At 51.5% G+C, this 17,223-nt stretch overlaps 1 protein-coding gene across 3 annotated transcripts; it reads left to right on the forward strand.

The window, feature by feature from the left end:
* The first annotated feature begins 29 nt into the window (after positions 1-29).
* On the forward strand, positions 30-17,136 carry TBCCD1 (TBCC domain containing 1). 3 transcript variants are annotated; one of them, XM_075937306.2, is made up of 8 exons: positions 30-318; positions 1,810-2,166; positions 6,075-6,230; positions 7,723-8,089; positions 9,540-9,726; positions 9,871-10,368; positions 11,571-11,731; positions 16,635-17,136. In XM_075937306.2, the coding sequence occupies exons 2-7, from the start codon at positions 1,816-1,818 to the stop codon at positions 11,698-11,700; spliced, it is 1,689 nt and encodes a 562-aa protein (XP_075793421.1). In that variant the 5' UTR covers positions 30-318; positions 1,810-1,815; the 3' UTR covers positions 11,701-11,731; positions 16,635-17,136. The 3 variants fall into 3 exon arrangements, with proteins under 3 accessions (XP_075793421.1, XP_075793420.1, XP_089637035.1); XM_075937305.2 differs by having other exon boundaries at positions 305-446; XM_089780909.1 differs by lacking the exons at positions 11,571-11,731; positions 16,635-17,136 and adding an exon at positions 10,811-11,557 and having other exon boundaries at positions 305-446.
* Positions 17,137-17,223: the final 87 nt, after the last annotated feature.

Consider the following 17,223-nt stretch of genomic DNA (forward strand, 5'->3'; position numbering starts at 1 on the left):
ACACCTCGCCAATCACAGCCGCACACTTCACCAACCGCCCGGCCGGGCGGGCCAATCACAGCCCACTACATCAGCACTGCGCCTCCTGACCAATCGCTGCTATCTGCGTCACCGATACCTGGGGCCAATCACAACCCCAGGAAGGACATCCTCTCCCAGGGATCCCTCACCCGGAGAGTGCCCGGCTGAGGGCTAGCCAATCCCCGGCCGCGCGCGCCCCTCCCGGCCAATCACAGCGGGGGCGGAGGAGCGCTGTACCACTGCGACAGTGGCCTGCTCACGCAGAACAACAGTCGCGTGCTGACCCCTGTCGCCGTGGTGAGGGAGCGGCGGGGCGGGGCAGGTCTAGCTAACGTCTCGCTGGTCGCAGCCGCAGCGCGCACGCGCGGTTGCTAGGCGCTGCTGAGGGGAGAGCTGGGATTCAAACGCGGCGAGGCGCGGGGCCGGTGAGCGGGGCCTTCGCCTAGAGCTGGGGCCGCGGGGCTCTCGCCTGGGGGCGGGGCGCTGCCTCAGTGCAGGGGGAGGGGCTCTCGCCTGGGGGCGGGGCGCTGCCTCAGTGCAGGGGGAGGGGCTCTCGCCTGGGGGCGGGGCGCTGCCTCAGTGCAGGGGGAGGGGCTCTCGCCTGGGGGCGGGGCGCTGCCTCAGTGCAGGGGGAGGGGCTCTCGCCTGGGGGCGGGGCGCTGCCTCAGTGCAGGGGGAGGGGCTCTCGCCTGGGGGGCGGGGCGCTGCCTCAGTGCAGGGGGAGGGGCTTTCGCCTGGGGGCGGGGCGCTGCCTCAGTGCAGGGGGAGGGGCTCTCGCCTGGGGGCGGGGCGCTGCCTCAGTGCAGGGGGAGGGGCTGTCGCCTCTGGGGGGAGGGGGCGGGGCGCTGCCTCAGTGCAGGGGGAGGGGCTGTCGCCTGGGGGCGGGGCGCTGCCTCAGTGCAGGGGGAGGGGCTCTCGCCTGGGGGCGGGGCGCTGCCTCAGTGCAGGGGGAGGGGCTCTCACCTGGGGGGCGGGGCGCTGCCTCAGTGCAGGGGGAGGGGCTCTCGCCTGGGGGGCGGGGCGCTGCCTCAGTGCAGGGGGAGGGGCTCTCGCCTGGGGGGCGGGGCGCTGCCTCAGTGCAGGGGGAGGGGCTCTCGCCTGGGGGGCGGGGCGCTGCCTCAGTGCAGGGGGAGGGGCTCCCGCCTGGGGGGCGGGGCGCTGCCTCAGTGCAGGGGGAGGGGCTCTCGCCTGGGGGCGGGGCGCTGCCTCAGTGCAGGGGGAGGGGCTCTCGCCTGGGGGGCGGGGCGCTGCCTCAGTGCAGGGGGAGGGGCTCTCGCCTGGGGGGCGGGGCGCTGCCTCAGTGCAGGGGGAGGGGCTCTCGCCTGGGGGGGGCGGGCGCTGCCTCAGTGCAGGGGGAGGGGCTGTCGCCTGGGGGTGGGGCGCTGCCTCAGTGCAGGGGGAGGGGCTCTCGCCTGGGGGGGCGGGGCGCTGCCTCAGTGCAGGGGGAGGGGCTCTCGCCTGGGGGGCGGGGCGCTGCCTCAGTGCAGGGGGAGGGGTTCTTGCTGGGGGGGCGGGGCGCTGCCTCAGTGCAGGGGGAGGGGTTCTTGCTGGGGGGGCGGGGCGCTGCCTCAGTGCAGGGGGAGGGGCTCTCGCCTGGGGGGCGGGGCGCTTCCTCAGTGCAGAGGGAGGGGTTCTTGCTGGGGGGGCGGGGCGCTGCCTCAGTGCAGGGGGAGGGGTTCTTGCTGGGGGGGCGGGGCGCTGCCTCAGTGCGGGGGGAGGGGTTCTTGCTGGGGGGGCGGGGCGCGTGGCCCGCTTGGGCGCCGTGTGCTGAGTGTGTGCGCTCCGCAGGTTGCCATGGCGCGCGTTGCCATGGAGCCGGCCGCGGTGCAGCTCTGGGTGAGGACGGAGCCCTTCCTGGTGGGGGCACTGCAGCTCCTGCCCCCGGCCAAGCTGGGCCCGCACTACCTCCGCAAGATGGCCGCTTACGCCCGGGCGCGGGCTGCCGAGGGTTGCTACCCGCGCCTCACCTGGCCCATGTGGCGCCACATCGCCTGCGGAAAGCTGCAGCTGGCCAGGGACTTGGCTTGGCTCTACTTCGAGGTCTTCGACAGCCTGGCGGAGCGGACGGCGGAGCAGCGCCTGGAGCGGGCCGAGGTGCTGTCTGGCTGTGCCTCCGACGAGGAGCTGGAGCAGCAGCGGAGCAAGGCACGAGAGACAACCCTGTGATCCTTCTCGGGGCTCACACTTGTGGGCCACGGCACAGGGCCGTAGGGTTAGCACCTTCGGCCGCCTACGCCTAGCCATTGGGTCCGAAACGTTGCACAGCCCCATCCCAGCAGCCTTTTTCTCACGCTCCCCGGGGCAGCGATCGTTTTGCTGTCTGTGTATGCAGGTCACGCTACCATTCACGTGGTTAGCTTTCTGCTTGACTGGGGTTAATACCAGCCCTGCCCTTCAGAGCTGCAATGCTACCTTGCCTTTTCAAGTGGAGATCAAATGCTGTTCAGCAGAATTGCGTACGGTTGGTATAACCAACTAGGACATCTTTCTAGAGTAAAACATTTGACATACTCCCTTTCTCCCAGGATCTTGTTTAAATCTTCTGTGATGAGTTTGGTCACAGAAATCCACTTGAGCCTGTCACTTGATGTGCTGAAATACCACTGAGCCTGCCCCGTCTTACTGTGCCAGGCCGTCTGGTCTCTGTGGCAGTGGCACAGAGTTAGGGTTACAGTTCTCAACAGAGCCACACAGACACTTAGCTCACCTCTGGGAGGGGACAGAGCACCAAGGTGCACAGCCCCATTGGGACTAGAAACCCACGTAAATCAGTATTGCTTTGTATAAAGTTTTATACAGAGTAAGCTCTTAAATTTTTAACCCCCTTTATCAATGAAAGAGAAAGATGCACAGCTATTATGCTCTCTCCCCCCAGCAGGGATGTTTAATGTGTACAGTTAACATGCACAGTAACATGCAGCCCCCCTTTATCCCTTCCCCCCGGGGAGATGGCTTAAAAGCCAGCTCCCATGAGCACTGGCTCCCATAGAGCTGTCGGCTCCCTCATACTGCTGCTGCCTGTCCCCCTTGCATGTAAATGTGTAACCGTTGAAAATTTCAATGATTACATGTTTACAAAAATAAACATTTTAACATCCCTACCCCTCAGTAACAATGATTTACACCAGGGAATTAATAAATGATTTTATTAAGTATAAAAAGGAAGATTTAAGTGGTTGCAAGTAATAGCAGACAGATCAAACTAAGTTACAAAGCAACATAAAACACACCAGCTAAGTGTGGTTCTAATACTCAAAGAAACTGGTTACTTGCAGTTCTGACCCTAACAGTAGTTCTAATCATCTTTCCTCACAAGATGGGTAGCTTCAACTTGAGTTTGAGCCTTCTTAATGTCCAGTTCTAAGTGGTTGCAGCAGACCTCTGAGATGCTAAACAGGGGTGTCAAGTCTTGTGGCTGTCTCTGTTGTTTGGTTTCCTACCTATATCTCGATATTTTCAAGGCAGGAATCCCTTGTGTTCAGATCAGCCCTTTTCATTTTCTATGAAAAAGTACAGCATCCAAAATGGGTTCCTGTATCAGATGACCTGACCACTTGTCTTGGCTGGGTCAACCATGTCCCAGCAAACAGGAAAACCCAGATTATTTAGAGATCAATGCCCTGAGTACCAGGTCATTAAGTTCCTTGTGTACTTCAAATGACCTTCGCCTAGCATGTCTAGATTAGCGAACAGGTATACATGTCATATGTTAACTTCAAATACAGGAATGATACATGCACACAAATAGAATAAACACAGCTTGCAGATTACAAGCTTTCCAATGATACCTTGCAAGAATTATTTTGTAAAAAGCATATTCTATATTTCCATAAAGAATATGAAATACAGTCATACCCTTAAAAGCAGAGAAATCCCAAGTCTGATTTGTTCCTAATACACTATTGTTTTTTCACACAACATGGGCAGGTGAGCACAAAGGAGACTCCCGTAAAGGTGACCTGCAGACAAATTAAATTAGCCTAGCCCTTTTTTCCTCCTGTATGATGTGTAAAATAGACGTGAACATCTACATTTTTTTCTTTTTCACTTTATCAGGATTGTCAACTATTTCCCCCCTGGCTTTTCTGGCTGACTTGTAGGGAGAAGGGGGGAAAGAGAGGTCTCAAAATTTGTTTCTCCACAAAGGGTGGGGCCACTCAGCAAAATCATTCTTTAACATGTTAGTTAGTTTGTCTTACCAGAAAGGACTTTTAAACAGTCTGATTAAAAATCCACTCCTCTTTTTCTTGCCTCTTGCAATGTCATTTTCTAGTCATTCTAAGATTAGGCAGGATCTGAATTTGTAATGGGCCATGGGGGAAAGCAGAGGAAGGCTTTTGTCTTCCTTTGAACACAGTTTGGACTGCATTTTTTTGTAGAGAAATGACCCACCTCCACCCAAAAGGACAAGTCCAATATTTGCTCTTTGCATGTCATTGTTAAAGAACTTTTTCTATGCTTTTTGACAAACTAAACACTTTCAGTATTTGTTGATTGTGGCCCTCATGGAAGGGTCTAGAGCAGCGGTTCCCAAACTTTTCCAGATGGGGACCTGTTTTGACAATTCAGGAAGATTTGGTGACCCACGGCAATTCAAAAACGGGAGGAGCAGAGGGGGCAGAGCCACCTGAGGAGACACTTGGCGACCCTTTTGAAATGTAGGCGACCCATAGGTTGGGAAATCCTGGTCTAAAGGAAAGCTTATTTTTATGGGAGGAACCCGATTTCACTTCCTTTTCTCTGTGCTGGAAAAGCCAGAGGTCTTCAGAAATTATAATGCTTTCGTATGGCAAACCCATGTGGTGTAAAGAGACATGCTAAGGAGTGCACATATAAAAAAAAATGACAGTCCTGAAATCAAATGAGCTTAAACAGCAAGCTTCCTAGCCCAGAGGTAAATATCAAGTAGTCATTTGCACCAGCTCCTTGGGTCTTGTGCTCATCCACAAAGCCCAGATGCTATTGAATAGCAGGCCTTTGGTAACTCTTGCAATAGTCAAGACTGCAAAACAGATTTGTGCAAAAAGAGGGCTATACTGTTTAGAGATGTAAAAATGCATCTATTTAAGTAAATGTGTAACTGCTGCAAATTTCAGCAGTTACACATCTACCAGCACATGTGGGGAGCCAGCTCCCACGGAGCCGCCTGCCCCCTCTTGTTGCTGCTTCTGATACAGAGGCAGCAGCATGAGGGGGGGGGGGGGGGGGGGGAGCAGAGGCAGGGTCCGGCACACATGCCTACTCCCCCTCCCTTGTGCTGTTGCTTCTGTATCAGAGGCAGCGGAGAGGGCGGGTAAGTGCCAGCCAGTGCTCATGGGGAGCTGGCATTTAAGCCCTTGATACGGGGTGGGGGGGTGGGGGAGGGGGGATTCTGCATGTAATCATGAAGGTTTTCATTGGTTAACTGTGTACACCCTAATACTGTTCTGTGAAATGCCCTTTAGGGGGCATGATTTGAACACAGGTCAGCCATTTAATCTAGAGGGTGAAAAACTACATTCACCCTTATTAAAGACTTCACTTATCTGACACTTGATTATTGCAATTTTTCATTGGGGGGGCCTAGTGCTATAGTTTGATGGGGTCCCAAACTGAGCATATTGAGCTCAAGGAAAAGCAGTTTTAAGAAATTATGGGCAAGTGGAAAAAGGATGTGAAAATGAGCATCTTCCCAAAGTTACCAATGGGAACTGTGCAGTGGCAAAAATTGAGATGCAGACAGTGAGAGAGACTGAGCTTTTTGCATGGTGTAATGTGACTACCACTGAAGCTTGTTAAGGAGGGGTGGATAGTTAAAAACTAAGAAAAGGAAACCCCGTAGAAACCAAGCAAGCACCTGTCAACCCTACAAACCTAATTTCAAAGTGGATGTATGTAAGCTAGCAATTGTTTTAATAGCGGATACCACAGACCTATATGTGCTGGGGAGCCATAATGAGTTGGACTATTGTAGATGCCCTGTTGTCTTCATTCTAAAAGAGTAGGCTCTTTGGTTTAATCGCATGCACTGCTCATATTCTGGTATGTTAATTTTGTGTTCCCTTCTTGGCCAGCTGTCGATAGACACTCTTCAGTTCCTGCTGTTCTTGTACATTCAGCAGCTAAACAAGATTTCCTTGCGGACATCTCTGATTGGAGAAGAGTGGCCAAGTCCCAGGGCCAAATCTCAGTCTGCCAACCTGACTGGAAAATCCACCTGTGAAAACAAGGTATTGTTTGTAATCCTGTCCCCTCAGGGGTTACAAAACCTTCACCTTAAAGTGGGGGTGGGGAGAATCTCTGTTTGTGGGAGAGTGATCTGCCCAGGGCTTGGGTATGCATACTTAGTCAATTGAGCTAAATATTGAATGAGATTGAGGTCATTCTGTGCTGGTCATTAACATTAATTTTCAAAACTCTAACTTGCCCCTAAAAATTTGCTGCAGACTGAGCTTTCACATGTGGTCTCAATCTGTGATATATATTGTTTAACCCCTCCCCAAAAATCTTTGCCCTTTAAACTACAAGAATGTAACACAGCAGAAAATGTTAATTGATTTCAGAGGCTGTTCTTCCATAATTATATGTTCAGGCTTATAGGTAGCTATTCTTAGAGCAATGTCTGAGTAAGATACACAAAGCTGTGATTCAGAGAAAGAGATCAGCTAGTCAAATCTAACCAGCTATAGGTTGTTATGTCTGGTACCTGTAGTTAGCCAGGTATGCCAGTCTTGCTGCGTTACAATATTTGACAGTGAATTATAAATGGACAACAACACAATAGAGACATTTACCTGGCCCACACCTTGAAAAAAGGCCAGCTGCCAGTGTCAGCAGGATTCTGTTATGGGTGTGACATCAGTGCTGTTGTGTCATGTGGAACAAAAAGTGCTGAACTGCAACTCAGGAGCCTGTGACACTAAAAATAGGCTTAGAATGGAAAAGCGGGGGAAAATGCTTATCCAGGGCTTTGTGCTGAATGGTCCTTTATATGTACAGTTCAAGGCATTCAGCAGCATTCTATAGCGGGTGGTTTTTGTGAACTGCCGTTCAAGTTCAAAACTAGACTGTCCCACACTGCAGAGCCTCATGACTAGATAATGGATCTGCCAGATCGATTTCAGAAGCGTCAGTCCCCCCCAAAGTGGGGTGCTATCATTGGGGTTATCCTTTTGTGAACTATTGAGGAAATGTCCCGGCTTGCCACTAACTTTATTGATACCTGACCTGGGCACTCCAGGTGACTACCTCTTTGGTGCAGTCCAGTGAGGCCTGTCCAGCATAAGCTGAGTTTTCTTTACTGGCTGTCATGTATTTGGTCTTCTCTTGCTATGGAGATCTTCAGCCCTTGGATTATACATTTCCTTTCAGATGAATGGTGAGTGGGATTTTTCCTCATAAGGGACCGTCTGAAGTTTCCCCCCAGTTCCTCCTTAGTCAGTACTTGAACCTGTACGCTTAGATTAGATGCAATCAGTAGGAATCACAGTTGTCTTCATGGAGGCTTAGACTATGAAGTGTTCATTTCCACCTTCATTTCCCAGCACCTGTGGGAGGAATGGCACACAGAATTAATGGGGGTGGTAGAAGGAACCCATGCTCTGCTACTGTTTTCACCATTTAGCTGTGGTGGGAGGGATCTGAGCAGGACGCAACAGCGATTGCATTGGGAAAGTGTATCAGTCTGGTAAGAGCACCTCTGTTTTTGTTTTGATTTCTAAGAACTGGGACGATTACACCCACCAAGCGTTTGTGCAGAACCACCTGTTGGATCTGCTGGAACTGCTACTGGATCCGGACCAGCTCACGGCCTCTTCCCATTCCACTCACAGTAGTCTGGTGTCTCTGGAAGCTGTTCGAGCTCTCAGCTTTCTTATTGAAGGGACTGTCAACAAAACCAGGACTGTTCATCCTCTCCATGAGCTTGCTCTCTGGCAGCCCTTGCATGCGAAGAACGGCTATTCAAAGATCACCAGAACCTTCTCGTTTCCCAAGCTAGAGGCCTGGCTTAGGGCCTGCCTGACTGGAAGCCCGTTTGGGACATCTGCCTGCCTCAAGTCTGGGAAGAAACTTGCATGGGCGCAGCAAGGTATTGGGAGACCTTGGCTTTGCTCTTCGGTTTTAGGATCAGCTTTCCATTCTCCTCTGTTCCCGTTCATCGAGAGTCAGGCCTGGGCACTGCTGCGTTCCTGCCTGGTGCTGTCCTCACAGGAGAGAAGGCGGAGTGCACAGCTGAAGGAGTTGGTCATGCAAAGTGCCTTCACTTTCTGTTTCCAAACTCTCCTGTTTAGCGCTCACCACTCCCTCTCTGGTCTCTAGCGTGCAGGTGTCCCTCTCTTCCTTTCCAGTTGTTGTCTAAATATTGGCTGTTGCTAGGAGACATTCTTATTCTTAAAGGTATTTATTTGGAGGGTGAATTCTGCTAGACAGTACATGGGAATGCCCAGGAAAGCTAAGCAAGTGATTGGTTGTACAGGCCCCAGTTTAGGAGGAATTGCTGTGTAAGCTGCTCCATATAGCTCTGTCAGTGTAATTCAGCCCTGACTAGTGTTACACCTCTTGTGTTTCTAAGTGGGGGGTAATAGATGAATGGGATGGCACTCTAGCTGTTCAGAGATTTTTGTGACCTCAGTCGTTGTATGAGTGCCTTACAGACATTAATTTATCATCAAACACACTTTTGAGGTAGATCAGTATTATTACCTCCAATTGAAACTGAGGCATGATGTAGGTTAAGTGACTTGCCTAAGGCCACAGAGGGCAGGTTAGAAGCTGTGACCACAGCATGTATTGACATATCCAGGCTATCTCTGATCCCAGGATCAAAGCTAGCTTGGGTAACAAAAGCATGAAACTGTACCTAGTATGTATCCTGGGCAAGCAGGGTTAGCCTTAGCTGCTGCCAAGGCTTCACTGTTACTGTTACTTGAGCTTGCTCGAGCAAAGAGAGCATGGGTATGTCTGCCCCTGTGCTGCTCACGCCTCCTGTTTGCTGTGTAGACAGCAGAGAACTGAACCAGACTGCCCGGGATTGATGCCAGTGCTGTAACTGCTGGGATTTTCTTTGTGATGGTGCCAAACATCTGGGGGCCTCAGAATGAAGACACTGATCTCATTTAACATGCAACTAGAGGTTTACAGAGGGAGCGAAGTCTTAATCCTTTGTGTTCCTCAGACTGCATGGCAGTAAGAATGGAAGAATGGAGTTTAGCTATGGGGTGCACACCACTGGGTAAGAATAGGTTGGAACACACATGCTCCTATTTCTTCAATGCAGTGGTGAAAATCTGTAATTCTCAGCTTGGCAGAAAGAGCCCTTGTGTTCGTGAGGAATCGTAAGGTGAGAGCTGAGCTCTAGGTAATCCAAGTGTCAGGGTGGCTGTTTTTCTGTTGGGCTGTTTATTCTGTGGCTGCCTGGCAAAATATGGTGAGCGATATGACGTTGGGCCGCACCGGCTCTGGAAGTAAATTCAGACTTCCTGTGTGTGCTTTTTTATTTATTTTTCCTTTGGCTAATGTGTGTAACTTTGGCTTTGCAGTTGAAGGAACAACCAAGAGAGCAAAGATTGCCTGCAATGCTCATATGGTCCCGGAGGTTCACCGCATGGTAGTGATGAGCCAGGTCTATAAGCAGACGCTGGCCAAGAGCTCAGATACCCTGGTGGGTGCTCATGTGAAGATCCATCGCTGCAATGAGTCCTTCATATATCTGCTGTCCCCTTTACGGTGAGTTTACATTCTCTTATGAGACAGCATTTGAGTGGGTTGCGCCGGTATTTCCTGGTTCCTGTTAGACAATCCCACTGAACGGTGTGTGGCCACGTCCTGTCCTTGGGCATCCTGGCTTACTGTGATCTTTCTCCCTTTCAGCTCTGTGACCATTGAGAAGTGCAGGAATAGCACTTTTGTCCTGGGTCCTGTGCAGACAGCCATTCACCTCCACAGCTGTGATAATGTCCAAGTCATTGGCATCTGCCACCGTCTATCTCTCTCTTCTACAACAGGCTGCACCTTCAACATACTCACGCCTACGCACCCTCTGATTCTCTTGGGTAACCAAGCAGTAACATTTGCCCCTTACCACACCCATTACCCAATGCTTGAGGACCACATGGCCCGGACAGGCCTGGCCACGGTGCCTAACTACTGGGACAGTCCAATGCTGGTGTGCAAAGAGAACAGCGATGCAAGTGTCTTCCGACTTTTACCGCCCACAGAGTTTTACACCTTTGTTATTCCTTTCGAGATGGAAGGAGACACAACAGAAACACCCGGAGGGCTGCCGCTTGCATACCAGAAGGCACTGAGCCAACGAGAACAGAAGATACAGGTCTGGCAGAAAACTGTGAAGGAGGCAGGGCTGACTAAGTGAGTAACTGGCTTCCTCCAGGAACAGAGGAATGTATTTAATGCCCTGAAGCTCAACTTGTCCATACATGTACAAATCTCTTTGGTTTGACATCACTGAACAGCAATGCCCTTTCGTGAGGTCTGTTTATCTAAACGGTGTTTTATGCATGAGTGCGCTGCGGGTGTGAGGAGTGGTATGGTCTTGTAGGCTGCTTTTGTGTTGAAAACTCCTGCTACCTAACTCGGAAGGAAATCTGTTGTGGGGGTGGATTTTTTCCAGGCTTGCAAAATACAGGAAAAACTGTAAAGATTTTACAAAATAAGTAAAACCCATATTATGTGTTTTCTTTCTACGTATATCGACTTCAGACAAAATCAGAAGTTTCTTGTCCTGTAAGCAATATAGATTAACACAATTAAGTCTCCAGCCTTCTAACTAGGCCTTACTTTGCTTTTGTAGCTGAGCTGGCATACTGATCTACACTCGTATCATCGGACAGCCTTCTCAGCACCTAGAAAACAAAACATGTTCTTTGGATGCTAAACTGGCTGGACTGGAGTGCAGGATTCTAGATATTGATGGGTTTGAATTTAGCTGGTCTGGTCTCCAGGATTTTCTTTGTGGTATCATTTTGATGCAGACCAAACTGCAACCTTCACAAACCCTCAATGCGGGTAGAACTCTGGATCATCAATTTTGCAGGCTAGAAGAGAAAGAAATAAAGCTGGGTTGTGTTCCAGCTAGCGGTGTCAGATTGTTTTCTCTGGAGATGGATATTTAAATTTCACATGGTTACAAATGACAGTTGTGCGTAGACTTGGGTTCTGTGGAATGTAGGCATTTTTGGTAAAAGTAACAGCGCAGGCCTGAAGCCACAGAGGCCTTGTAAACTGACAGGATCTGTGAGCTCTGAGACACACAGAAGTCCTACAGTGCAGAGGTACAGTAACAGCAATGTGGGGATGTCTGCCTGGCTTACGTCCACACCAGCAGTCTCCCTCTTTCAGGGACATTCTAAATAATAGTTGGTATTCGTTGAATTCAATCTTCTCCATGCGGGAACCAAGCCCATTGGCTTTGTTAACCACGGTAACTCTACAGCTGTTGCTTATTTTCACTGCGACGGGAAAGGCCACCAGGAGGGATGGTTGGAAGCGTGGCGTGAGTGCTGACCAGACTCTTTCGCTTGCTGCATTGTTGATGTTCTGGTGGTTTTCAGGGATCAGCGGAAGCAGTTCCAGGTGCTGGTGGAGAACAAGTTCTATGAATGGCTAATTCATACAGGCCATCGGCAGCAGCTGGACAGCCTCGTGCCTCCTGTAGCTGGCGCCAAGCAAGCAGCAGGCTAGGATGCCCTCCTTTAACCGAAGGAAAGGAAGGGTGAGTGATTCCTGCTACGGGATAGAGAAATTATCATACTCCTTCGCATACCTCTGTATGGACATGCTACGCATACGGGAACAATGAGTGTGAAAGTCTGTCAATGGGTCTCCTCCCAGCTGCTTCAGATCTGGCTTTGGTTTTCCACTTGGAGCCAAAATCTCCTCTGAACCTCTGCCTGCCCCCTTGCGCACTCCTCCACATCTTCCTTCCATCCCCAGGGTACTTCTGGCTGAAGAGCTCTGTATGGACCTCTTCTGGTTCCTCAAGGAATCCTTTGAAATGAGGTTGAAGCACTTTGCTTAGATCTCTGGGCTGCGTATTGTCTGTCTCTGACAAACCAGCCTGCATGTATATGCATAGACAAGGCATGTGCTTCAGGTGTAGTCTGAAACCAAATCAGTTAGAACAGCCTAGTTCTGATGCGCCTTCACCTTCTGTAGCTCACCTGGTAGCTAGGGGCTTGTCGACATGGGGGCTCAATCTGCAGTAGCTTGAGAGAGGCTGGTGTGCAAATGCCCGTGTGCTCGCAATCCATTAGAGCGCAGTAACACTGCAAACCCTGGAAGCCGCTTTCCCAGGGTGTTGTGTTGGATGCAGATTGCGTTAGTGCAGTTGGCTGTGTGCAGGCAGTGCTGCCATGCACTCCTTCGCCCCTCCTCCAGCTGCTGTGGCCTTCCCACTGTGTCTCATGCCGTTGTGAATCAGGCCAGTCTCTGTCGCTTGCTTCCATGTGACATCGCTGGGATCAGTGCTCCCCACTTCCTCCTGCAAGGCACGGCAAAATTGCAAAGCCAGAGTGGGAGCATAATTCCCATCCCACTGCCAGACTCAGACACAGCTGCCTCTTGAGCAGCATCCAGCACAGCCGGGCTAGCCCTCCTTGGGCGCGTGCTGCTCTCTGGGTCCAGCAAGACGAGAAGAATCGGGATTGGGGGGGAATATGAGAGACCTGATCAAAATGCTGCCCATGTCTTCTGGAATGGCATTGGCAACTGCTTGGTTGGTCTTTTTCCTACTTCCTCAGTAGCAGCACCTGCAGTGACCAGGCCTTCAAGGATGGGGCCTTTATTAGCGGCTTATGGGGAAAGAACAGCCAACATGGGATGAAATATCCAGCCTTCCTTGTAGGCTCCCCCCCCCCACACACAATAAAAAGAAACCAGTGAAGAGCGGTGGTTGTTTTTGAGGTCCGGGAGGGAAGAAGACAGGGAGCTGTTGAACAAGAGAGTTGAAGTGGCTAGAGAGTATCTCAGAGGCTAGGGACACCGTTGCCATGGCAAAAGGCACTGGGGAGGAAGAAAAAGAAATGCGGAGGCAATTTGGAGTTTGTACAAGCTCGGAACGCTCAGCCGCAGCGCATGCTGCAAGTGGGCACGCGGCCAACCCAGGGCCCCACACGTGGGCAATACATGTGATCTCCGCAGCCACGCTCCCAGAGGCCAGCCCCCCAGCCCAAGTGTAGGGCAATACGGAAATTGCACCTGGGAACACAGCTCTTCTGAGCCCTGCAGTGTCCCTGACAAGTTCGAGTCCTGCCATTCGACACCAGCTGCCCCAAGAGCAAGAGGCAAAGAGGAGGCTTGTGTTCACCCCTTGTCGCAGCCTGCTGCCCGCTGCATGTCACTTTAAAGCTTTGCTTCATTGTTTAATTAAAGCTTTATTCCTGCTGGTTTAAAAACCCATTCAAAAGAGTCAGCGCTGCACTTTATACAGACAGCCCATTCATTTTGACTAAGTCAGTGGTGGGCAACATGCGGGCTGCATGCAGCTCGTCAGGGTTCTGTGTGGCCCACGAAACGTTTTCTTTCCTATTGCCCACGTGCAGGGTTACCGGATCCTGCTGGCTTCCATCCGTGTAGTTTGTTCCCCTCCAGTATTACTAACGTGACACACACAAAGCAAGGGCACATGTAGTGAGGTGGCTGCTGGTTGCACACACCACTGAGTGGGAGAGCCGGGTGCTCCCTCTGCATCCCATCACGGCGCTGCTGTGGTTCAATTGGCACCCCCGCAGGTTCTGGGTACGCAAGTGCAGTTAGCAAAACAGCCATATCCTGGGAGAATGACCGTCTTGGGTACGACATCCTTGCAGCCACTGAGAGAGAGGACCACTTGTGTGACCTGCTTCCTAGACTGGCTGTCAGCGGAATAAGTCACAGGGTTTTTCAACAGGGTAATAATGGCACAGACAAGATAAAATAAGGATTGCCACTTCTACCACCTGTTAAAGAGACTGCTCAGCTCCCAAGCCATTCCCCCGTGGGATAACAGAGGGATGGATGGCTGCATATTTTCAGGCCCGAAGCTCCCAGAACAATAAGCATCCCTGACAATGCTGCACTGGCTGTTTCCACTGGACGTTTTTGCCAGCTGCTCAAAACTCCGGGCAGACCTTTGCACCTCAGTCTCCTACTCATTGTAAAGGCTTTTGCTCACTAGCTCCGATATTGTGCAAAATATCACATGCTATTATCTTCTGCTTTCTACCTGTGCCAGAAATAGCGCCACCTGCCCTGCAGGTGGCCAGATGTGCACACTGCTGTCATTCTGCAGCTGCCGAGGTGATAGGCTCATGAACCAGAGCAGCAGAAGCCAAGTCTCCCAGGCTAACCGGAGCAATCCCCACACCGTTAATGCCCAGAACGATGCCGAGGGCAAACTCTCTCCTTTATTCGCTCAGATGACTTGAGCGGCTTTGTGGGCCTTTCCAAACCACTCTACATTTGTGGACCTGCCTGCTGGTCAACCAGCCCTTGCGGCACAAATATGGAGAAATATCCCTCTGGTTATACGCTGAGCCATGGTGCAGGGGGACGAGCAGTTGGCACAGTTGCCTCAGTTCTCTTAGGGAACCCCATGCATGCAAAGCCATCAACTTTCTCCTGAATACTATGTATTGGCTGGCTCTGGGACCAGTAGCTTTCGGGGGGGAGGGGCAGTATCCACATGGCAGTAGTGACCATCATCTCTCTGGGCAAGGGCACTGCATGTTGGTATGTTGCCATTGCAGCTCCAAGGCTAGCTCAGCACAGATCGCGAGAGTCCTTTCCATCCTGAAATTCTTTCCTCACTGCTGGGGGTGCTAAGTCCACAGAATCCTCCTTTCCCATCAAGCCACGCTGGTTTCCCACACCTAGGAAAGACGGTGCGCATTGCGACCTGCTGGGGTACTTTTACCTCAGCTCTGTGCCTTTGCTGGAGGAGACTAGAGCTTCTGGTTCAGCCAGACAGGATGGTGGGATGCCCAGAGGGCAGGTCAGTAGGCTCAGTGATATGATCTGCCCATCAGGTGACAGTTTCCAGGCAATCTCTGTGACCTAACCTGTCACACTAAACAGCCCAGTGGGGCAGCACCATCGATGTGTTTTTATATGAGACAGAATACAGGATGCTTCTGCCGTACTCTGCACTGATTAGGTCTCAGTTGGAGTATTGTGCCTAGTTCTGGGCACCACATTTGAAGAAAGATGTGGAGAAATTGGAGAAGATCCAGAGAAGAGCAACAAAAATGATTAAAGGTCTAAAAAACATCACTGACATGAGAAGACTGAAAGAAGTGGGTTTGGTTAGTTTGGGAAAGAGAAGACTGAGAGGGGACATCATAGCGGTTTTCAAGTATCTAAAAGGATGTTATAAGGAGGAGGGAGAAACATTTTTCTCCTTGGCCTCTGATGACAGGACAAGGAGCAATGGGCTTAAATTGCAGCAAGGGAGGTTTAGGTTGGACATTAGGAAAAAGTTCCTGCCAGTCCGGGTGGTGAAGCACTGGAATAAATTGCCCAGGAAGGTTGTGGAATCTCCATCTCTGGGGATATTTAAGAGAAAGTTAGATAAACTATCCGGGTGATTTAAATGGTGCTCGGGCAGGGGACGGGACTTGATGGCCTCTCGAGGTCCCTTCCTGGTCTAGGGTTCTATGATTCTAGGAACACCTCCTATAGCAACAGTTGCTAAGGTATGGTCCGTGACGTCCTTATTCTCATCTTCATCACTCCTTCACCATTGCTGGAACTGCATCATCTGCTTGGTGGTGAGGTGGGTGATGTCCAAAGCCAAGCCAGCTTTGAGAACTGAACTGCATCTTAGGCCACCTCTACCTCTGTGCAATTGCCAGCGTGGCACTGGGAGCATTGCTGGCTCCATGCGGGCTGGCAGAAATTTGCGATGGCACTCACCTGTCCAGAAGGAGAGGGAGCATAGGAGGTGTTTGAATGTACTCCAAGCCCCGGAATTCCATGGCTGCTGTTATCCCCCCCCTTGTGCAGTAAGAACAGTCCCAGCATGCATGCTGCTCAGCAGTGGAGCAAAGGACCAGGGACTACCCTCCACAGTGCATAGCAAGCCTGGGGCGTGTGCACACTGTTGTAAAGGGAAAGCCGGTACAGCTATCCCATGTGAACACTACTATTGTATCTGACTATATAGTTTAGAAATGTGCATCTGTCTGTCCCAGCTGCCCGTGAGTTCCTATGTTCAAGAACTTGTTAGCAGTAAGAGCGTGCCCTCGGGCGACCATGCCGCGCAGCCCCTGCCCCAGCTGGCCCTGGAGACAAGGTGCTGGGTGGCCTGCGCTCCTGCCCCATCTGGCTCCAGGTAGAAGTCTTATTGTCTTTGAAATTGTGTGTTAATTCTGCAGATGTACCCCCCCTCCTTAGACAAGCCCTTAGTGGCAACTTCCTGGATGCTTCAAGGAATTCGTTTCCGTATAATCTCTTCAGCTTCCGAGTGGTGGTGCACAAGGAGCCCGGCACTTGCTCATGGGCTTGGTACAATCACCACGCTCTTCAAAGGGGGAGGAGTAGTCTGCAGTCAGCCTGCTCGTGGGCCAGGGTTTTCTAGCTAGAAAGTCACAGGCCTGCTGGTGATTGCGTGGTGGTAGTAAAACTGTGTTTTGTTCCAGCGCTGTGAAGACAGAGGGTGACACGCTGGTTCCCAGTGAATGCTTCGGTCTGTGCCAGTTGGACACTTCTGTGGAATTGGCTTATCTGGACCTTGAGCAGCAACAGGAGCTGGACTTGTTTTTCTTTTAAAGCTGTTCAGGACATCACTGCATCGCCTTGCACCTTCACAGTTCGTGTCCTTTGAATCCCAGCTGGCGTCAGGAGGAAACCACGGGAAGGACTGCCTAGGAAGGGAAGGTAGTGCAAGGCAGGCTTACACCTTGCGGTCAGCCTGGTCAGCAGGAGGCTGAGTGCCAAGTCAAACTTCTGGGCATGTAGCCTGCAATGGCCCAGGCCCCTGTAGGACCCTGGCTGGCGTGTGCACCTCTGTGTGGAGAGCTTGTTATTCCTGGTTGTAAGTGACAACCAGGGCGTGGTGGGTTTTGTTTGGTTTTCCCACCACTGTGTCGGATGGAGAGGGCTTTAGCACTTACAGAATGAAGTTTCATGACGTTGCCTGGGTCTCTCTCTTTGCCGCCTCCTTGCTTCTGTAGAACATCAGTCGGTGTTTGGGAAGAAAAGTTTTCACCCTAATGAGGTGGCTGGGGA

The sequence above is a fragment of the Pelodiscus sinensis genome, chromosome 10, assembly GCF_052426305.1.
Source record: "Pelodiscus sinensis isolate ZL-2025 chromosome 10, ASM5242630v1, whole genome shotgun sequence".
In the NCBI taxonomy this organism is placed as follows: Eukaryota; Metazoa; Chordata; order Testudines; family Trionychidae; genus Pelodiscus; species Pelodiscus sinensis.